Below are 24,717 nucleotides of genomic sequence, written 5' to 3'. Positions count from 1 at the left end.
CCTTTGTTTGTTCAAACTGAATTTGACGTTCGTATATATCTGGTGAAATTTTATCCCGAATCCGGTCAAAAATTAATAAACCGGCGATTATTCGGGAAGTAGATTACGTCATGGTAACCAAGGTGACAACGCATTAAAATAGGCGGCTCATCAACGACAAACAGTGAAATAACAGGGTTTCGAATATACCCTGGGAACAGTTGCTTCTGAAATTGGTCATTCACATGTCTGTAAAAAATATGTTGAATTATAAAATGGCTGCCGAGCGCATAGCTTCACAGCGTTATCTGTGAGTTGTACGAGCAGGTAGGTAGGTAGGTAGGTAGGTGAGAATGGAGGGAGGTATAGCTGGGTTAGCTGATATGTGTGCATGTACATAGACACGGCACTATTCCAATGATATGATATGAAAATCTAACAAAATTCAATTTGAAGGTTTTCATATTGCTCCATTTCGTAAATCAGAGCTAGGGTAATGTATTTAATCCATTATCACATTAATTTTTATAAGTGCAAACAGATTTCTGTTCCTTGAACGGAGAGTAAGATATTACGTACACGAATTGACAATTTGTGCAACGCCCAAACGTCACAGCGTTGCGTTGAAATGACGTTTGCGAGCTGATCATTGAGCAGAGCGCGATCATTTTGAAGTGTTTAAAAACTCTGGACATACAGAATGTTACCCTAGCTCTAGTGTTCCGCCTGCAAATGGCAGAAATCTAACTGAAGAAAAGATTCTGTTTAAGAATAAGTGACGAAATCTTTCAGTTTTCGAGCGAGACATCAACCCGGACATATCATCAGGATATTCGAATTCCCAATTGACCAGTGTTCAAATCACGTATACTGTTAAAACACTTTGCAAAGAAAGCAGTCATTTAATTCAATTCGATAACAAACTGGGACCAAGTTTAACTTAATCACGCAAAACAAAAAAATTCGTGAGAAGTCAATATTTTATTTAAGAACAAAGTCAACATTTCATTTTAGAACAAGGTTTATCACATGTTTAATCTTCAAGGTGCATTTCATCCATGACTCTCTAATTACAGTTGCATTATCTTTCACTTTTAATGGATTTCTATTATTTTCACCCTAAATACATTGATACATACATACATACATACATACATACATACATACATACATACATACATACATACATACATACATACATACATACATACATACATACATACATACATACGTATTGCACATGAAACTGTGTTTACATATATGTTTCTGAGTATATATTTCCACATATTGAGAGGAAGAACAGATGAACTTGCAAATACTACCGAAAATTGAAAATGTCAAAGGTCACGGCTACTGAACAGCAGCCAAAATTGTTCGCAGGTGGTATTTACAAAAGAATGCCCGTTAAAGCCTCAGCCGGTAATGCATGAATAAAGTTTTGAAACATTCATTTTCATGGCGTTTATAGCCTTCAGTTGTCACTTTACGATAAGCAGGTGAGGACTGAACTACGACACGCCCTTGAATCCCGCAACTCGAGCAGGCAAAATGATTTGACATGCGCGTAGCGTCAGTTTTATGTTCGCTTGAAGCGTGACATTGGGCTCGGAGAATTAAAATGGCGGAATAAGGAATTGAATGGAACGTGTCACATGTCACATCAACCTATTAGCGGATGACATTTCACTGGCATTTTAATGAATGAAATTTGATCAAAAGCAAACAATTGGCTTAGACGCGACCAAGGATTCCCCAGAAACATACATTCAAATAACAATTAGTTGATTTATTGAACGTCGCGGCAAGGAATTCAAAAAGACACACTGCGGTTTCCTTATAGACAATTAAGAAAATGGGTCATATCAAAGATTGTGACGAACTAATCGATTGCGAGTAAGTGATAATTGATCGATTACAAACGATGTAAAAATGCAACAAATATCCCATAATTCACCCTGTTGTATCACTGGAGATTTGTGAATGACGTCATGCATGTCTACAATGTGTAGAGAAACTCATAGACAAGTTAGATGCATTATATAAGTCTCTTTTAAACGCGGTGATCTTCTCGTCGTGTTTTCTATTTTGAATTATTTGAAAAAACAACTTATTGAGTGAGAATATATGCAATATGAGTGAAATTTTCATAACATCGTGTAGTCTGTCAAATAGAAGTGTTCACCGGAAAATAGAGCAATGCCTACAATCTGCCGTAGAAAACTAAAATCTTGATTTCATCCAAATGACACGATACAAGAAATTTTACATGTTGACAGTTCAGCAGAGGGAGGCTTCTATATAGATGGTCATTACTTGTTTCACACACAGACAAAGAGAAACTCTGTGTTACTCTTTGTCTGTGTTTCACAAAGGGTGTCATTTGTAGTGCGGCAAAGATGGACTTTTATTGCCGTCTGGTTATACCAATATCCGAACGAACTTTCTACAGATATTATGAAACTATAATTTTTTTTGCAGTTATACTTAAAAATTCAGAACAGGAAAAAGGGAATTTCAAAAGTAATCACAATGGTCCAAAATTACAGGGACTAACAGTACTCTGCACCCTTCTCCACGAAATTTTGTTTCTCCCTTAGTAAACATGTGTTCCCAGTGTATTTACTAAGCTGGAGACAAAGAAAGAACTAACTGCCTACATACATACCTACATACATACATACATACATACATACTATACATACATACATACATACATACATACATACATACATACATACATACACAGACAGACAGACAGACAGACAGAGACAGACAGACAGGCAGATAGTGACGGAAAGACAGTGAGTGACGGAAAGACTATATCTGAATACCGATGTTTATTTGTTACATTAATACAATGCACCGCTTGTAAGAAAGATTTTAACCGTCTTGGTTTTTCAAAATCCAAACTTTTATTTTTCTTCAATAGAGTTAACACAGGGATGGCGGCCATTTTGAATTTCGAATTAGTTGATTTCAATGGCAAAGCGTTGAGTTCTTTCAGCACTTGGCGAGACATCGTAAGCAGGATGTAAGTATTCAAATTAACACCATGTATTAATAATTGTGCAGTTCCAAAGTCTACTAAGCTTGTTATGAATGTTTCATTTTGAAAGGACAGGCACTATACCTTTGGATGATATTTCATAATTCTTGTTCCAGGAAACAAAGCATATTCTTGCCTTTCTCCCGGAATTATCCGTACGATGAGATATCCAGTATCAGCCTTGCAAACACAATCATTTTTGTAAAATATGTGAAATTTTGCTGATCAATGGATTCTAGTCCGGTACTTTAATGTTATTGTTAACAATACCATTACAGTTTATACACACATAAGCTAAACTACTAGCGTTTTGACAGGATTTAAGAAGAATAGCACGGAATTGCGTCTTACAGACAGAACAAAAACATTTGAAAATTTATCAAAAGTTACAGTTATGGGATATGTAATATTTAAAGATATCTATGATTGTCCTGAGGGGGAGAATCGGTAAATTTCATTTCCACAAAACGATGGAACCACTATCTGCATACTCGTCTATATGCACTCTTATTTGACATGTCTCATTTGCAGTAGTAAAATACGTCGGCAGCATCAAATATTTTCGTTTTACTAATTAAGGAGCGACATATTTAGCGAGAGAGAGAGTTAAGGGGAGAGCGAGAGACAGGCAGAAAGACAGAGACAGATGGAGGGAAAGAGAAAGCGAGATACACAGAGAAAGACAGATTACTCTGTTCCTTGAGATTACAATCTGTGTCGTCAGCAATCATCGGGAATGTGATAAGGACATGAGTTTTTTAATATTCTTCTGTAAGTGTTTCATACAATTTTAATTGTAAAAAAAGCATGCCCAAAGCTGAACATTTTAGCTAAATCATTAATTCACAAAATCCTCTATGCAACTGTCTTCCAGGCACTGACAATGAAATTGTCGAGAATTTGTTTTAGGTTTGATAAAGCAACGCGCCACCATGTAAAATCTCGCGGGACCTGTCAATGGTTCTTGCTTGGGTGTTGATCACACATTTCAGCCGACCTGCGTGAACCGCTGCGCTGAAAAAGCTTCTGTCAAAAACAAATATGATTCTCCGGTGACATCCGCTTATCTTTACAACCATCACCGCGTATCCATTTCCCACTCACAGAATGAAAAATGTTCTACGTCGGCGATGATTCTGACATCTCTTAATATTTGTCAACGTCCGCGCCTGTCGTGTCATCAGATTACTGACGACCGGGAAAAATTTCGCGCCAAAGTTCATTTGTGTTATTTATTCAGCGCACGTTGTCCAAACATCAATGAATATTTATGCTGCGTTGAAATTTGGAATTTTGAAAGATTTGTCGAGGCGACTCGCTCGTATGACCACAACATAATATCATTCGTTAAGATAATATAAGCTACAAAATGTCAGAGTAACGTGAAACGAGAGGCCCACGTTTAATTTAGGTTAGATGGTTTTTCAAGCACTGAACCATTATCGGATTGAATTTTGGAAAGAAGTGGCTCAGCCATGCAATATAAGACTTTCCCATTCAAATTCACCACTCTAGAAATTCTATTTTTCTGAAAACGAAAAAATCTAGTCTGAAATTACCGAGCATGCAAAAAAGGCCTCCAGGGGAAAACAGACATAAGGATGAATGAAACGCATGAGCGAGTAAGCTAAATTACTATGTTTGAATCAAAATGGCTTTTCATAAATAAAAGGAAAAGCGTCTAACAAGACTTCAAATGGTTGCCATGGTGACGGGTGTGCCTGACATTCCGATCGTCAAACATGTAGTCTGGGACTGAAGGTAGACCAACGAGGAATCTCAATTAACTCAGTGAGCTGTCAAAGGCAGGCTGAGGGTGAATTATGTGCCGTCCATGTAAAGAAAACAGTGGATAATGCTGCTAATCTGAACGGTGAAATCAGACGCCGGACAGGTGCGCTTGACAGAGATTACCCGCCAAGTGGTTGCTGGGCCGCCATATTGATTTTTTTGTAGAATCCATTACTTCCGTTCGTCTTTCTCAATTAGTTTCCGGTGATGCTGCAATCTTTATTCGTTTTATTTGACTTCTTTGACTAGAACTGACGACAACAGCCCCTCCTTTGTAAAATATTCTTGAAGCTCCCTTAATTGTCATTGACTTACGATAGGGTGTAACTTTGCGGGGGGGGGGGGGGGAGGTGCACAATCGGAATCTAGCATTTTTGGAATACTTTCCTGGTCTACCAATTTTAGGGTGGTCATTTCAAACGCTCCTAGTAAGCAAAGTTTTTACCGTCTCAGTTTTGTGAAAATCCAAAATTATAATGGAGGGCAGCCAATGAATTTTGAATTTCAAGTGTCGAGAAAGATTGGATAATTTAGTTCCTTAATGCCACTAAATTTATTCCAAATTTATTTATTTAAATTTATTCCAATGCAACTTCTGTGTGTGGATGTCGTTTTATACGTAAGGCCATTTAAAGAAAATTCTTTGTTTGCCGTCTTTTAATTTTTGAAACACCTGCCAGCCAAGCAGGGGGAAAACAAACTCAGACAAAAACACAAGTGCGTAATTAACATAAGCTCAATTTTATTTGGTTTATTTTGGAATAATAATATTTTTATTTGTAATAGTGTAAACATTGTGTTTGTTTTCTTAATTTTCTCTAAAAACCTACCAGCGCGCGATGGCAAACAAAGTATTTTATATTAAGCGCCTAAATCAAAAGTTAAAGAGTGCCTTCCGGAAATCAGTTGCTGTGAATCATCATGTTGCAGATTTATGACAGAATAAGATGTCATTCTGCATGAATGCGTCAAAATCAGCTATGCATATTTGGAAATCTCAGACTTCCATACGAGCCACTTATAATTCTTCAAACGTTCATAGCAAGATATAAAGGAACTAACATTTACACATATTCGATAAGACATGCTTTTTCAAATGTGCAAGGAGATAACAGAGTAGAGTAAAACAGACAAAGTTAACACGATCCAGTACAAACAAATATACATACATATTATAGACACATACATAAACATATACATATATAAACACGCACATCCATCCATCCATCCATCCATACATACATACATACTACATACATACTACATAAATACATACATACATACGTACATACATACATACATACATACATACATACATACATACATACATACATACATACATACATACATACATACATACATACATACATACATACATGTTGATATTTTAGGATTTCCATTAATAAAGTAAAGGGTTTGGAGTTTAAAGGTTTGCCATAATAACAAAAGTTAGTTAGCAGGAACCTCGCAGTCCACGGCCATGTTTTCCTTTGACCGTAGAAAGTGAGAAAGGGAGAGAAGTATTAAGTATACTGCAGCTCTACACACAGTATGCCCTGCTTTGATATGCTAATGCTGCCATTCGCCTGAAGATGCCTGGAAATTTTTCCCATAAATAATGAAGACAGGGATCATCTGAGTTTAGGTTAATGTTGGATTGTCGTGGTCCAGTGGCTAGAATGATATTAACTATAAGCAAACCTCAAGGGGTGCCTATATGCCCGGGATGCGCGACAAGAACTATATGCAAATTGTCTGTACTTACGGTCATCACGGGAGCTTTGTTTCAGATAAGTTAAAACGCTCTGATCGGACATTGTGTTTCTTGTACATGTAATCTACCACGCTTCATATTTAAGTAAAAAGAACGCAATGCCATAGTCTCGATTTGCTTGTGTCGACGTGTGTGTATGTATGTGTTAATCTTTCCATCGAAGCGGCTACGTATGGTATGTGCTATTTCAGCTCTGTCAATCGCATATTTTACAGCTGCCCTCATTCGGCTCCTTGCCCACAATCGAATTTTGAGTGTTTTTTTTGAGAAATGTAATCCTTTGATATCCTATATGAAACGGATTTCTTTGAAAATTTCACGAGCAAACCAAGTGATGCCCAGGGGAGATTATATCGAACAACCACAATCTGTTGTTTCTAAGGCTCATAAATATTTCAAATCCAAGATTACTTCGCCTCCAAAACGGCGTAAAACTATCCCCTCTGAGTCCTTCGCGAGCGTACAAATTTAGAACTTTTCCGACGCCACTGAACAGTAGCAACATCACGGTGATATACACGGAAGGTTTAAATATCAGACAAGTTCATCATCACAAAGGTGCGAGGATGTGAACATCGATATAATTAAACCAAGGCATTCGACTTTACTGCCACTGTCAAATTAAAACGAGACATTATATATATATATATATATATATATATATATATATATATATATATATATTATATATATATATATATATATATATATATATATATATATATATATATATATATATATATATATATAATTAATATATGCATGTCTGTATGTATCTATGTATGTACAAATGTGAATAATCTATATTTATACAACCCATTTAATTCGTGAATGTACCTATTTTTGTGTATGATTAAGCCCCGCAAATTTAGATTATCTTGGCCCTGAACATGAATACCCTTGATTCGTCTATGAACAGAAATCATTGAAAAATACGTCCCTTAAACTATTTTTACAATAGCTGGTTGACCTCTAGCAGGTAATAATGACGGTCGTTGGCTGCCGTGAAATTGAGGTCCAGTCCCTTAACATTTCTAAAGAATCATCCTGGAAGGTTTTTTTGCATTGGAGCAGTGATATAAAACACAAGTATGGCGCCCTATACCTTTTGCATCGGACGAACGGTTCAATCCACGGGTAGACACTGACTGAGATACACGTGACCTTGCATGCCAAGGACACTCAGTGCATAGCAAGCTCATTAAGAAAGTGAAGGCTATGTTTTCACACTGGCCAGATGAATTACGCACTGCACGTTTCTATGGTTAGATGTGATTGAGGGCAGAAACGTTCCAATTACCACCACTGTGTTAAAGTGAAACAGACAATTGCAATTTCTCACACCCATGCATTATAATAAGAGAAGTTGGACGAATAGAGCTCTTCAAACTTCATAAACAATATATATGCATTTATGTATGGACGGATGGATGGATGGATGGATGGGTGGGTGGATGGATGGGTGGGTGGGTGGATCTATAAAAATATGACTTAGGCCTAACTAGAAAGTAAAAGACTAACGTAAAGACATGCAAACAGTACAGCAATAATTTAAAGTTAATTTAAGGTAATATGCACGTCGAAAGTGAAAGACTTAAACTTTTGCTCAAACTTTCCTCAATGAAACTTTCAACCATTCTCTTACCGAAGCAAGAAAAAAAATCAGGGGTCACCGTGCAAACTTTGGTACTAGAGAGACAAACAACTTGCGATTTCTCGATATTTGAAATTCAAATGGCCGCCATCCTTGTGTTAACTCTATGGGAAAAAATAAAATTTTCGATTTTCAAAAAACTAAGACGGTGAAAACTTTTCTTTCGCCAAGAGCTTCAAAATGAGCCCCCACAAGTGGTAGGTCAAAAGAGAATTGATAAAACTTGAAGGCCCGAATTTCTGTCCCCGAGGTGCGTTCTACCTTAAATGGATTTTTTACTTTTGAGTTGTCTTCGGTAGGTGATGGGAAACAAAAAGAAAGATATCGTCTGAGCAAATCGAACCTATGCTTCAAAAGAATCAAAGAATAATTTGAAATATGTCACCATCCCCTGACGAAGTGCAGCGAGTGCAAAGCTCTCGACCATTTCTTCGAGATGATGATAAAAACAACGAGGGGTAATGAGTTCAATTCCTCGTCAATGTGACCCGACACCAAATTTTGTTATTCATGTGATATTTAGTGGTTGTTATTCAAATTTGAAAACATGTAAAAATTTTAGGGGAAAAATCTCGGTCGAATAATTCTATGAGCACGCTTAGTTTATTTGTACAGCTCAAATTTAAAATACCATTCAATCAATAAAAGTCATTAAGCGTGTATTCATGCAACACTGCAGGAAATTTGACAGTTGACGCACCTTTTCATACAAAATTATCGCCTTCGATATTTCGATTTTGGATTAGATACAAACATCAATATTTTGGAAAAAAATCAATTATTATCAGCATTGTTCATTAATGTCTCAACTCCCTCATCCGGGGATGTGAAGATCCATTATCCTGTCATTCTCTTTCTGCTGTTTAAATATCATCCTGTTCTGCTCCCAGAGTCATGTCATAATGCATGTATGAATCTGCAATGTCATTGTGACAACTCAATTTTGGTCAAAATTTGTCGATGACGGCATTGTATTCGTACACGATGCCAGATATTGGCAAGGCTTATGATTTGTATTTTAACATATTATTTTAAGAATATAAAGAAAACACAGTACTTTTCTACATAAAAATAATTAAATTGTTTTCGAACGACACAGGTACTGTCCCACGTAAGGCCAACTCAACTTCTCACGTAAATGTTAAAGAACTACACGAATGTTTGATTCGAAGGGTCACGTGACATATCGAAGAATGCACCTCGTAGAGGGTTTTTCGGACTCTCAATTTTTTACAATTCCTTTTTTGATCCACAACTTGTTGGTGCTTATGTTAACGCTCTTGTAGCAAGAAAATTTTTCGCCGTCTGAGTTTTTCGAAAATCGAAAATTTAAGTTTTCACTATAGCGTTAACACATGGGCGGCGGCCATTTTGAATTTCAAATATCGGTACATACCAGGTAATTTTTCTCTCCAGTACCAAAATTTGCTTACAGACCCCCTGATTTTAGTCTTTGTTTGGTTAGAGAATGGTTGAAAATTTTCATCGAGCAAAGTTTGAGCAATAGTTTAAGTATTTCACTTTCGAGGCTCAGACTACCTTAAGTACAAAATATGATAATAATGACAACCCCAGGTTCACGTCCAACAACCAGTTTCATTTCAGACAGCTCGCTTTCACTGTCTATGGCATCATCAAGTATTGCCATGTAGCAAATGGCGAGTTGCCGTAAATCCGAAAACAGTAAAAAGGGGAAAAATCTGTTTCTAAATATAGATGTACCTTTTGACACGTCGCCATGTCTCTTTAAGAGAAAGACCGTCTGTCTCAATTAAAGTAAGTATTGCGTGCCTAGTTCACTTTGGCTACAAATGAGATGATTATACTTTCAGTCACGTGCACACAGACGATTGGCCTCTGTCAACTACCGTAGTACGATTGCGTCATAACGTCTACGTTTCTGCGTACTACAAGCAAACCACACCAACGTAACTGATTCTTTGGTAGATGGTTCTCCATGATCCGCGATACTAAATAAACTGCACTTATGAAAAATAAATGTGGGCCCCAGTGATATTACTTAGACATCCAACTTCGGCGGTGTACTCTTTCAATTTTGTCCTAATTACAGGAAATCACTCTAAAATATGAACCATTTTACGTAAAACATTTTGGCGGGAACAATTAGCGACGGTGCGAAAACTTATATCGTCTGCTAACAATTATAAATTTTCGAGCTCTTTTCAGAAAAGGAGCTGTTGCAGATAATTCATTTTAGTCTGTAATATTTAGAGTCGGTCTTTTGTCACTTTGTAAGACGTTGAAAAGTCCATTTATGGTTGCCATGAGGGTTATCTGAGCAATAAACAGTCGCGCGGCATTACGTCACGCATGACTCACTGACAGGATGACCAGGATATGGCAACGATGGGAATAAGTTTCTTGATGATTACGCATGGTCGCAGCTTTAATGCCAATGACACGAGCTTTAATTTTTGATTGAACTGTTAGTTTTATGGACGATACAAGTAGAAATGGCGGAATCTAGTGCCGTACATGTAAGTCTTGCCGATTGGTTACAATGCGATGAGCTAAACTGAACCAAAAAACGGAAGACGTCCGTGTTACATATATACACACGATAATTTCAAGCGACTGTCATTTTGTCGTGATTTAATCATTTTCTATTTCAATTCGCCTGTTCATAACCCAGAGGGACTCCTTAAGGCTGTGATTGTAGCAACACAATGCATTCGCAGGTGACGCGCACTTTCTTCAAAACCATTTAATTTCAAAATTACTTGGCGGGAGAGAGAGATCGTTAATCTGCTTAATACGCATGCGTATATCCGTCGGCTTTTCATGCCGGTTTATTGGACTGCTCACTCGCTCTATTAGTTTGCTTACATATTGAATTATCTGCAGCATTGCTGCGCCCACTAATCTAAACAATCAAAGCTATTAACACACCTGCAATTTCCCCCCTCACTCTAAATGGATATTTTAAGACTGGGACAAACGTTTTTTCCCCCGAGTGTTTTCTTCTGCGCCATTTACTCTTTATGGAAATGTAATACTTCCGTGATAGCTCCAGTGTTTGCGTTGAAAAGTGGCACACGATCGCCTCATCGCACCTGTCGTATTCTTGAGCAAACAATCCCAGTTTAGCTCTCGACTAATATTTGAAAGACCCGAAAGGTTAAATGAGAAAGCTATTCCTTCAGCTATTCTTGGTAAAAATTGCTTCATGACTGTAGAAATTTTTGAACGACCTGAAAATTGTGCAAAGTTTCTCAAAAAATTCCGCATAACTTCGTGGAATCATGAGACAATTTCTCTGGGTCGCGTCTCGCCAAATTGTATATGGCTGTATATCGAGGCCGCAGGAGCGGTTTTGGTTCTGACCACCATTGTCACGTCGTCTACCTGCTGCAGTTTTTATTTCGTTTCTAATAACAACTCGTGAAAATACCCCGTATTCGGTATGTATATCGTTTTAGCGCACACTGCCGTTGCGAAATGCCGAATTTCTGTCCGTCCCTTAATCTATTGTCAAAAATGGCAACAACTCACACATCCGCAACGCAACATATTCTACAGAGTGAAGTTGTTTCAACGTGATTTATGGGAATACAGAAAGCAAACCATGGAAAGATTCACGAAAAATATCAAAAGTTGCAATATAATACTGGCCCTTTGAAAATTATACACCTGTTATATTAGTAGAACAAATTTACTTGGATCTCCAAATGAGCACTGATATCAAACACACATGCGCAGCACTGAGAAGGTAACAAAACAGGGTGTACAGTTGAAATGTTCTCACCTGAAAGAATCGACGCCAGAGCAGCGATCATGAACGACAGAATGACGGCAGGACCCGCCACGTTTCTTGCAACCAATCCGACACAACGTACATACCAGTGCCGATGCAGCTGCCGACGCCAAGAGAAACGAGGTCAAAGGTTGAGAGACACTTGGAAAGTCTACCGGCGATGGGCACATTCGCACTTTCCACAGAAGAGTCGAACGCTTTGGTGCGCAGAAGTTTGCTGGTTATCGAATTCCACGTGAACTGAAATCCCATGGTGGCGAGGTTTTTATGACTTGATAGAAAGACAACGGGTGAAGTCAGGAGTAGAGAGAGGCGAGAGTCGAGAAATTAGGGCAACGTCGAAGGTGGCGGGATGACCGGATCATGTGAGCTATCCTACGGCAAAAATCAGACGTCGCCGCCGTTAAGCGATCCTTGTTCGTCCTTCGAAGCGCTGCGAATCAACTGATCTCACGTATCGGCCCACAGCCTGCAACAGACCAAAAGACATACATTCAGCGGGAATCAGGACGCGCGGCAAAATGTTGCAACGCTGGATACCATCTAATGCTGGCAAAATATCGTGATAACGCCCACATAATCCGGATATTCAAAGAACCACGCACCATCAGCATAGCAACTGTTAATTTAAAGTGTTTGCCGAAAGCGTTGAAGTACTTTTGCAATCGCTGATCTAAAGCATCGAAAGGATATGACGTAAGCTAGGAGACGACATGAAATACAAAAAAGTCAGCTGGTTTTATTATTGCTGCATACCCTCGCTACATGCGCCCATGGCATGAACTTTAAATACAATCCTTGACTTAACACTGAATGCGTGCAATTATTTGCACCTTGAAAAGGAACAATTTGAGAGTATTTAAGACGGAGGAAGACAGGATCAGCTCTGTCAAGGTTAACAACAAGAACGTGGCTTCGCTGATGTTTTTGACATTGAAACTGAAACTCATACTGAGAACAGTTGTCATGGACAAAGTACTGAATAAAGTTAAATATTTATACAAACAAGTTTCAATGAAGTTGTTATAACTTCATTATTAACCACAGTGCATGAAGTTCCGACTATCTCACACAACTGAACGACAAATGCCCTTTTTACGAGTTACCATATGTAACGTTTATACTTGTAAACGATATGTACGTTTTTGAGCTGGAACAATGGTTTTATGGTAGATGAATCTGTTCAGAGCATTCTTCAACCTTGTTAAATAATTATATAAATGTCATTTTTATTCTTTCTTCCGTTTTTTTATCTGGGCAAGCAAATAAAATACTGTAATCTAATCTAACGGTCAACCCTGTCTTGCAGATTTGACCATCATGGGGCAGACAAATTTATTTATTTATCCCGTGTGATATTTGATATTTTTCATCGCTTTTGGCAAAAGTGTTTCCGCCCAGCCAAGAAATAGTGCCGGTTGTACGGTGCAGAACATTATTATGGCGTTTGTATCGTATTTGACTGTCTAATAAAAGGAAATATGAAACAAAGAACAACGACCACCCACACTGAGCGTCTTTGGGACAACATGGTTTCTTTACTGACGCCATTCCGTTTCCTAGCAACAATATAAATGAAGTTGACGTTTGGAGAGGAAATCCTAACGCGCGGATGAATCTGACGTTACCATAGAAAATATAGCAGTCTGTAAAATATGTCGACTTTTAAGTTTTAGTTCGTTTTATGTGGGTACGTTAAGTTTTACTTTCCCTCAACGGGGTGGTTGATACAGTGCATCAGGGTATGGCTCATGAAGTACGCGTCCGGACTACAGATATGTGTTCTGTCCTCATAGTGCGCACTAATGTATGCGCATTGAACTCAAACTCAGGTGTTTGATTCAAACACTCGGACGGCAAATTGCAGGTACAGAAAACTGGGAAGTTCATAATAAAATGAAGGTAACACCGTTCACAGTGCCTTGACAGTGTACTGAGATGAAGTAGGCCTAAACGAGACCTCGTAGGTCGATACACACCAGTTTTATTACCCATGGAAAATTTATCTCAGATCGAGTGATCTAGCTTATGACGTCATCATCGTATGTCGACCTACACGGACGCAGCATTGACGTCCTTCAATGGCGCATGATTCATACTCTTCTTAGGGTTGACGTAAACTACACCAGCCAATCACCATACGGCTATCAAATGAATAACACAGCGTTTCTGAATGAAGGCAGCGCAGCTCACGAGTCAATGATCGAACGTATTGTTGCGGAATAATGGTGAAAGTAGTAAACGCGATTGCTGACTTATGTTTCCGAAGAACACAGAATGACAGCAAAGTATATGAACGTGAGCCACAATTTTCACTTTGCCCTGCTCCAATCGTGTACTATGTAACATTGGGTTAGTTTCGAAATATAGATTTTCATGCCAATTACAACTCAATGAGTCTCAATACTGACTTGAGACCTGTACTGAGTGTCACTGGTCACGTGATTGACACGTGAACTGTACATTTCCTAACCAGGTCTGTGTCCACATCGAGGCTAGGTTTGGCGCGATGGTGGAAAAAAAACCAACAGAATTTTGTACAAAATGTTAAGGGTTCCAGATAAGTAGATGTCAATACACTACACGAAATTAATTATTAGCTGTGCGTGGGACCCGCTCTCAAATTTTACTTTATGAAAATAGAGCGAGTAGCGTTACGATTGTTGGATATTCAGCACTTCAGTGGAACGCATTTCTTATTTGTTCGGAGCAGCAACCTTCAGATGAGTATTTGCAAACTGCTACAACTTTCGTTACATCACGCTTTGCTGAAATAATAAAAAGAACAAAATTTGTATAAAAAAATATGTTTCATAATCTCATAATGTCAATTTTGTCTTCTGAGTTCAGAGTTTTGCTGTGATCCGGAACTCAATATTCTTTCGCCCCTGGCAGACTAAATGTATAGACCTTTTCCCGGTTATCCCACAATGCATTGCAGTGGCTACATCAAACATGGTATATACACTCAAGACATTGAAAATATACTGATTTTGTGTTGTATAACGCATTGTTATGCAAGAATGACAAAATGTTGCAAAGCCAAATAATGCCCTGTGTATATTATATCTATCAGCGACGAAATTATGGGCAGGGTGTAACCTGCTATAGAGCTCTATGAGTAACATACCCTAACGTAGCCTACGGTTAAAAAATTCAATGCGTGATAATAACGTGCGAGTTTTATATTCTAGCGCGCACTGCATCATGGTACCAGTAAGAGAACTATACGAGGTGTTTGCCCAAGGGAGACCGGAACACGCCGACGAGAACAAAATTGCAGGCAAACACGAATTCAACTTTCACTGAGAGCATTAGTTCTCGCTGAATTCTGTCTATAAACATTCGATATTATAAACGACAGAATGCCGATTTTGCTGAGACCTCGATACGAAGGATTTACGGAAAGCGGAATGATACTTCAATCCTTGCATCATCAACTCTGGTAGTAAGTTTTCTAAAGTCGAACAGTGATTTCCCTTCTGAGTTGACTTCGCTGAAGGCAATTTAGTAGCGAGTAGTAGCCAGACCTCACGAATGATATTTCGCGAATTTCCAGAGTACTAAAGGGCTTAATGCTTTCTTGACTGTAATCCGATTGGATTTGTCCCATTTCATTATGAATATTTAGAAACATGCCCTTTAGGTGAATGATAAATAATATTGCTGATTTCAGTACTCTGTGGGTTTGCCCGACATTTAGTCAAGTCAATCCTCTTTGGAAATCAAACATGAACTTAAGATTAAGAGCCATGATGATTATATTGATAGGCTTATGTTTGGTCCAGTTCGTTCAACCGTGACTCAATAATCCATCAAAGTTTATTAAAGCAAATGCAAGCGCCGAAGACTATGTAATCTTTCGACCTGGCGATCTACCGGAACCGCTGTCAAAACTCAAATCTTGTCTCTTTCCAGTAAGTTAAGTACTCCAAGTGTACATCATCTGGCACACGCTTATACTGTGTTCACACTAGGTTCATTGAAACGCTTTTGAAACGTCTCAGGTCAAATACTGGCATAAAAATTAGGCGGAGCTGCTTCTTACATTGTTTTCACAACGGATCCATTTAAAGGTTTCTGAAACGTCTATGGTCAACTTGAAATACTGGCATAAAATTACGTGTGAACGGTCCTTAGTGTTCCTGGAATGTTTCTGATTTGAGACGGTATGACCAGCAAGATCTGAGCCACTGTAGGGATGAACTCTATCTGCAACACACTGTCTGAATGGACCGAGCCACTTCAGGAACATTCTACACGCCTTCACCCAGGTATTTTTACGTATAGCATTCAGCTCACTTTCGTCATTGTCGCTGCACAGACTATTGCATCTTGGGAAGAGGTTAACTTTCTGATTTCAGTCTGCTCACACGAAAGCATCCAACGAATGCTGAACTGGACATGCAGAGACAGGCATGTTTATAAAACGAATTGCTGAGATTTAGACGATGCAAAGGGGGCCTGAGCGGTCAGCCCAGCAGTGCCACCAGCAAATCAAGTCGCTGAAACTCTGACACAGGAAAGTTGTCGACAGTTACAGACGAAGTAGTGCTGGGAGAATCTGGATGCTTTTCTTCAAGTAACCATCTCAAAACCAAAAACAAGCAACAGCAACATCGTTTACGCCAACCATTTAGCAATACCATGTGCACTGCCCTATACATAATTATTTTTAACTTGGGCAGGGGCTTTAAAGAGGTGAAAACACCTAAACAAAGACTTAACTTTGTCTGTGTGAATGCACGCCAACTCAAATTATCAATCCTCCATGTTCGCAAATCACAAATAGTGTCTCTAAAATGTCTCCATTTTACCTTGTACGAACACGGTATTTCATCCATGATTTAACGGTTTGTGTGCGTCGGTTGTGTTGGGGCGATTACATTGTAGTGGACACACGTCTGCTTTCTTGAAAGTCCCGTCGCATTTAAAGCGCCCCTAACCCTGCAATAATAGGACTCTCCGAATTTAAGTGAAAGTAATAATAGCTATGAACTATTGCAAGGTTTACACTCCGGCGTAGGGCCGCCTCTGGATATGGCACAAGGCTGTGATAAAAAAGTTAGTTCGCGTCTACTATGTGTATTGAATCTACCGCCTTTCAGTCACCAACCTCGCATTAGGCCAACTGTCAGGGTTTCAACAGAGCCCATCAACTTTAAGCGTTCACACACACAATTTGGGTCCGGTCGCAAATTTGTGTTGACTCTTAACCCATCCCTCAGAACTAACGTAAATTAGAGCTGACCCACGGCCGACATAGCCCGTTTACACCTTTTGAAAAACCAGGGCCGCCAGAGAGTAGACCTACACTCTGTTATATGAAGCACAGAGTATCATAGACAGAGTGGCAACACCTATTGTTTAAGGCGTGAAGCGGTTACGTAAGCAATCCGTGTTTGCCTCGCCTCACGAAGCTCTTGGCTCTCTTTTCCGAAGAGTGCCGACCATGCACCCTTCGGTAATTTCGGATTTTCACCAATTGTTAAGCGAAAGTATGTTCGACAAAGTTTGTGTTGTTGTTGTCGTGTGGTGCTGATCGGAATTGATGTGCTGGCAAAAACGGGAGTGTTTGAGCTTCAGGAAAGTGGGTTTTACCGTTTTAAAATTCCTCTCATATTTTTATGAATATATAATGAGTGTGTTTGAACCAAATTTGAAAGTCTTTTATCGATACTGTCTGGTTTTACTCAATGGTTTACGGTCAGTCATACCGTCTTTTACACGTGCGTCAAGGAAGGACATGTTTATGAAACTGCTGGCGTGTTATGTTTTGATTGCCGTGAAGCAGTGTTTCTGGCCTGAGAGCTCACAAAGTAACTATGGTTGCTACGCGACTGGCAGTACGATGCCATCTCGTCGTATGTTTCGCATAATCTCGTGTAATTATCAACCACAAACAAAGCCTCCAAAAAGTTTAACACCTCTGAAGCTCATTTTAATATGAAAAGCCAATAGTCAACCGAGACGACCATGGAACAAAAGGCATGCAAGTGTTGCCACTCTGTTTATGATTCTCGTGTATGAAGGTAGCACATGATCTGCATTAATGTCAATATACCAAGATAATCTGATCCCTAGTGCATCCTTCTTTAACCTACTCTTACAAATTGCGTCTTCATTTTAATGGTTCGTTGCACTACCAATAAACATTTTGGATTATAATGTTTTATGTACAAATCGAAATCAGCCAGTGTTCATTATGGCTGTAAACTCACAACTTGCTTCCTTACCCGTTGCAATTCACAAACGCACATTTGTATGTGGTGTTTGAAGATCTCTCTTTGATAAAACGACAGCTTGCGTCATGTGAAAAAAGAAATAAGATCGCTTTCGGATTACATGTTATCCAGGCTATTTTCAGCGATATATCCGATCTTTTTAAAATATTCATATTTTCATTTAGGAATATTGTGTTATCATATTCGAAGGGAGCTTTACCGTCGATTATGAGAAAAAATCAAGAGTTATCTTGTAGTGCAATGCCTTGAGATCACTATTTCGATGCAGCTTTTTTGCAGTGGAAAAAACGCGCCATAAAATCCGGCGCGACCTCACTTATGACGACAGACTGTACGACATTGTCCCGCCAAAATCTGCCCGCGCTGATGGAATTGCTTTTTTTCGTTATCGTTGCCCAAAAACACGTAATTCCATTTCGGTCCATCACACATGATATGATTTTCTGAATGACAATACTCCAGGATCAGATGTTGTATTTTGCAGATTGCTGTTTAAATGTTACTTTAAATTGGAAAAGAAAAAACAATTCAAAAACTAGCGAATCGCTGAAGGTGATACGAACGAGGAAGTCGTGACCGGTTCACACACTTTTTATGTGTATTTTATTGTGTACTTGCCTCTGCATGTCGTCTCGGCTCGGCTTGGTTTGAGAGCATAATACTTGACAATAAAATTGAGGGTACAACTAGTATATACATGGCACGATCTGAAGCATAAATCATGTTGTTCACAACACTTGATGGCCGTACAGCTACGGGAGATAACGGTGACCAAAGTTTCAAGCAGGTTCCTATAGGTGTGCGCGCAATTACATTGTATCTGCTAATATGCCCACTGCATTTTGATGGGTACATCAATTCTGCCGCCAAAGTAGATTGCGATGTCGGAAGGTGTTGCAGAGACATTGGATAAAGGAGGTTTACATTTTCGGAAACCCTGTTGTCAACATATTTGGTACAGACTTGCCAAATAATAGCTTTTTCAAATCATTTAAAATCACTATACGTGCATTCTACAATATCACTTCAGGCAGCTATGAAATCGACGGCGAAGTATTTTACAAACATTTGAAATTTTACACTCGTGGAAATATTCTACCTGAATCGTGGGATGTTGCTCAGTTTAAGCTGGCTTGGTAGCAAACTTTTGTCGAAATTTAAACATGTTTGCTGTATCAAGTGGCGCTATCGACCTTCTTTTGCAAAAATAGTAACGGCGATGCAAATGAAACCGAAATATGCATCAATTGATGGAACGCGAAAAGGGATGCATGCCCTGATTCTAACCTGCCCCCACCTGAGATATAATGGTAACGGTCCATCTCCTATATTGTAGCACACAGATTTGTTCAGCAGGGTTCAACCACTTAGTTTTTCACAGAAAACTAAGGTTATTGTCATAGGTACAACGCAGAAAAAAGCAAGAACAAAAAAATACATCAAATGTTATGTGTGGCAATGATCAGCTCGATTGTGTAACCATGAAAAATTGTTGGGTTTAACCATTGACGACACCCTAAATTGGGAAAAGCAAGTAAATTCAGTTTGCAGTAAGGTAGCCTTTAAATTGCTGCATCTGAAACGTATTCGTCCCTTTTTAACTCAGAGAGCTAAGATGATATTTTACAATTGTTTTATATTACCCCATTTTGACTATTGTTCTAAACTATGGGGTCATTGTTCCAACAAACTTTTACTTCGTGTTGAAAGACTACAGAAAGCTGTAGCCAGAGTACTTTTAGACTCAGATTTTAGCACTCCTAGTCGTAATTTATTCGACGTTTTAAACTGGTTACCATTTAGAGAAAGGATTGTTTTTAATGAATCAGTCTTGATTCATTAAAAGTCCAAAGTCCAAAATAATTTGGCTCCTAAATATTTGAATGTTTTTAGAAGTGTCCAGAACGTCCACAGTCGTAGTACAAGATCTGTAGACAGAAATGAATTATATATTCCAAGACACAGAACTCAAATTTTTAAGAGGAGTTTTACGTATAGCGGTGTCAAAATATGGAATAGTTTACCAGCAGATGTCAAATTTTGCTCTACTCTTCACTCTTTTAAAATGAAATGTAAGTCTCATCTTTTGGGCAAAATGTAATTCTTAAGCCATTTTTGGCGTTTTTTTTATATTTTGTCGTCTGTTTCTTGCTGTCTTAATGTTTTGTTTTTCTCTGTTCTGTTTTTTTTATATTCTTTAATGTACATATTGTATATTTCTTGCATCTCGACACTGTGTGAGAAGAGCCTTCGGCTCAACAGTCTATCGAGTTTAAATAAAGTCTAATAATAATAATGAACACCCCTCCCAAAATCTGGTTGATTCTAACATACAAACAGACGACATAGTCGACAAGTTATGTCGGTAAACATTATGGTTCACTATGTTTCCAGTCACCTTCAAATCGGACAGATGGCAGAAACGTGGCCGGCAGTGTTTTCTGATACAGTTAAGAGTAAAGCTCGGATTTTTCTCGAGTACCGTCAAAATGAGATTAGGCCCTTGCATAGTATTCTTGTGTAGTAGAGTCAGTCATGTCGACTTGTGCGAGTGCGATAGAGGCACTCGACCGGCTCATATCGTGCTATTTGAACTCGATAAAACAATGTCAACGTGCCTAGGTGCCATTATTTTCATGTCAATATGTCAATTCTAATTGGCGGGACCATGTCTCTATTAACCCTTTGCACCCTGACCCCTGGCACTCTATGACGTCATCGTACATTTCTGTCCGAGCCGGGTTCAAAGGGTCAAGAAATTCTCCGAGTTAGTACCTTATTCGTTCTGATGAGGCATATTCGTGATTTTCTGTTGTGTCGTGGTGCAATTGTGACAAATTTTGGATTAAGGTTATAGGCACCTCAACTTTTGCTCAAACTTTCTGTACGGAAACATTCTTCTTCTTCTCCCTAACCTAGCCACCTTCATAAAATCGACGATCTTGCTAGTCTTGAGAAACTGAACTCAAAACTTGGGGGAAAATAGGTGCAAAAACAATTCATTCAAAGAAGTTTGCCGGTTGGGCTCTGAAAAATGTCGTGCTTCTTCTGTTACAATGAATAGTGGTAAATTATTGTAGTCATTGATAGTTCACCAAATTAATGATTCTTTCCTGTAGTCTGTCTTAAAGCTGATCATTAAACTATTCTTTTTCAGAATCACGAATAAAAATTAGGGGTCACAGTGAAAAATTGTGTATTAACCTACAATTTACAGACATTTGAATTTCAAAATGGCGGCTATCCCTGTGTTAACTCTTCGGCAAAAAGTAAATTTTCGATTTTCACAAAGCCAAGAGGCTAAAACTTTATGTTTTCACCAAGCTTCGCGAGTGAGTCCACATAGGAGTAGAATATAAAGTATTGTAAATATTTTGGAGTCCGGATAATCTACCCGCGGTTCAGTCTACCTTAAAACGCCCTGAGCTACAGGAAGAAATAGAATAAATTCCAGAAATGGCGGTTCTTTCTACAAACCAACTGTCCATCTGTACAGTCTGTCTCGGGGGAAGTTACTGAATTCAATTCAGCAAGGCTTCATAACATCGGAAGCAAAAACAATTAACTTCCAATTTTGTTTCATTGACTGCAGACGACAACTTGTAACCGATGACGTCATTGGAGTGACGGTGGATGAGATTTCAGGATGCTGTAGGCAAAGGGACTTCATTTTGTTTCCGCGTCTAGCGTTGCCCGGTTTTCAAACTCAGCGGGAGAGTTAAACTTTCATTTGTGCTGTTGCTAAGGAAATCAACCGTTTTTTTATCGTGTCTGTAATTCCATATCCGCGCAGGACCTCGCCAGGGTTTAAATTACAGTGAAGCGAGGGCAGTGTCCTCGAAGACTGACTCACAGTAAGTTCACGCAGTCGCAGCAGAAAGACGGTGGCGGTATGCAGACCAATTCATTTAATGCAATTTTGCAATTTTCCTTTCAAACGTCTTAGGTTACTATTACCTGAGAAAAGCAATACTTTGAAATCATACTAATATCTGAAAAGAATGGCAGAAACATCACTGACTTGTCCGACTATTGAACAACCTAATATCAACATGACGTATGCGGGTGCTGTACTTACTACGCATGCTAAGCCATGCTATCCGCTTCTCAATTTCGATACTTACCCGTATCTATTCTAGCTCTGGGCATAAATTAAACGCAACGCTATTGATGTTAACGCATTGCCAACCATGCTTGTTGGAAAACCTGATAAGTCCATTCTGAAGTTTTGAACAATTTGTACGAATATTGAGGTATGATTAGCAGACACTTATGGCACTGTTAAAAGAGGAATGTCTTTAAAAGATTAAGAAAAAGTTGAAACCATTCTTTCGATTTAAAGGGAAAATACTTGCATTTTGGAAAAAAATTTTCATTATTTTGTTCTAGGAAGCAAAACATTTTGTTGAATTGCACGGTGTCAGCCTTATAAAAACACGTATATTGTGCACCGTGTACAATTTTATAGTTGACAAAATGAATTCCCATCAAGACAAGAATTTGAATGTCAGCAACAACTTCGACAGTGCTAACACTCATCATACGACATGTATTTCTTTGATGAAGAGAGCAAGAGACCATAATTTAGCAAAAACAGAATTAACACACGACAAAATACACCAGGAAATACTGTAAGTGGCGCTTTAAAACGATTTTTTGACTGATTGTTGATTCTAAACAAGAGCAAATATTTCGCGATGAAACATTAAAATTCGGAGGAATACATATAAGAAATAAGGGGTCCATTACTTCAGGTGGGCGTTCCAAACATGTATCGTTTCTTCTGGAAACATTTTAATGACATCCTCAGATAGAAATGGCTCCAAACGCTCTGTAATTCAATGGTTTCACACGACTACTGCCTCGCACACTATGCTCTTCACACAATGAAAGAGTGGTCGACAAACAGCAGACGATACGTTCCATTGTATCTCGAGAGATGTGTCAACATTTCCCAATAATGGACCATCTGCGTAATTTCACAAGTTGCGCAGACTACAGAACGATGGCGCGTTCTCATAACGACGGAGACATCTAATACTCTTAAATGCTGTCAGAAACATAAAAAAAATTACTATTTTAATCAAAACGGATGGATTTTTTTAAGACGCTCACGGTTTACGCTACCCTAGTGCAGACCGGCCTCCCATCTTGAAATATTGATGTCGTGACCTTAGGCAGAGGAAAGTCTGGCTGCCCTGGTTAATCCCCAAGCTCAATCGTGCGCTGGGTATGCTAAATAACAAGCCTGAGATCATCTCAGGCGAAGTAAAGATAGCGTCTTGGTATGTGTCAGGAAAGACAAATGCTTAGTGAGGCTGCAGCTAGATTAGTAAGGGGATTCCGCCCAGTCACAACGCTGATAAAGACATTCGGAGAATTCAATTTACTCTTGCCATATCTTTGCGTTAGTTACCGCCTACCCCGACGCGCTCTCAGGCCTCAAGGTCTACCTGCCTATTTCTCTGAAAATGACACACCATATTTGTAGTATGTAAACCTCTTGGGGAATTCGCCATTCCTCTCTATAAACATGGCGATTTTTCTGTTTCAATTTCTTTTTGAGATCATTTCGTGTGTAACCTCAGGCAAGTAGTTGTCTATAGCGTCGTACAGTCGAAGCTGCTTTTGTCATTGATATGTGCTACGGTGTTCACTCGTCCCGTGCGCCGCCGGTAATCAGTTTCCATGGCAACGTGGTGAAATACGCATCTCATAAACACACTCTTTCTTCCAGGCGGACTTCCGTTCTCTTTGGTGCCTACACGACTCGATGAAAGCTCTATCCAATCATCGTAACACAATGCGGCACGAGACCGAAAAATTTAGTGTTCCGTTTATTATTCATAGTACGAAGAAATTATTAAAGTGCTGTGTATCTGTGACATGTATGTATGTATGTATGTATGTATGTATGTATGTATGTATGTATGTATGTATGTATGTATGTATGTATGTATGTATGTATGTATGTATGTATGTATGTGTGTGTGTATGTGTGTATGCTAAAATTTGTCGAAATTATTGTGTTGGAAAGGCGCATGCCCCATTCAAGACGCCTGGCGCATCCAATGGTGGCTATTGCGATGAGCCAAAACAAATGAATCCAGCGGAAATATTAGGTGACCATACGAATTTTTTAGTGTCCCGCATAGATACCTCGTAATCCCGACGAAAATATCATCAATTTGAGTCATGCCTCGAGGTATAATTTCACAGGGTACTGACATGTTAATAGAGTTAAGTGTATTGAGAGAAAATTACAGGAGCAAAGAGCGTGCATGCCTTGGTGACCTTTAATGGACTCGACGAGCTGACGTTAAATGAAACGTCTGTGTTAGGTTGACAGTTTCTAATGGCGTGCACGTGATCACGCGAGATCAACCAAACATGGCGCCCATACGTTCACATATACTACAGTTTCATGCTTGAGTTTATTGTGTTTTCAAAATG

The 24,717-nt window shown here is 38.9% G+C and overlaps 1 protein-coding gene across 1 annotated transcript in view; it reads right to left on the bottom strand.

Moving 5' to 3' along the window:
• LOC139127874 (solute carrier family 7 member 14-like) overlaps positions 1–24,717 on the bottom strand; it is a 52,506-nt gene that overhangs the window by 12,004 nt on the left and 15,785 nt on the right. The window contains 2 exon segments of the mRNA XM_070693732.1: positions 12,011–12,091; positions 12,094–12,488. Coding sequence (XP_070549833.1) covers positions 12,011–12,091; positions 12,094–12,271 — 259 coding nt within the window. The 5' untranslated portion in view covers positions 12,272–12,488.

This window comes from Ptychodera flava, unplaced genomic scaffold (genome assembly GCF_041260155.1).
Source record: "Ptychodera flava strain L36383 unplaced genomic scaffold, AS_Pfla_20210202 Scaffold_38__1_contigs__length_1544198_pilon, whole genome shotgun sequence".
Lineage (NCBI taxonomy): Eukaryota > Metazoa > Hemichordata > Enteropneusta > Ptychoderidae > Ptychodera > Ptychodera flava.
Note: the sequence above shows the minus strand (reverse complement) of the source record. Positions and strands in the feature narration are given on the sequence as shown.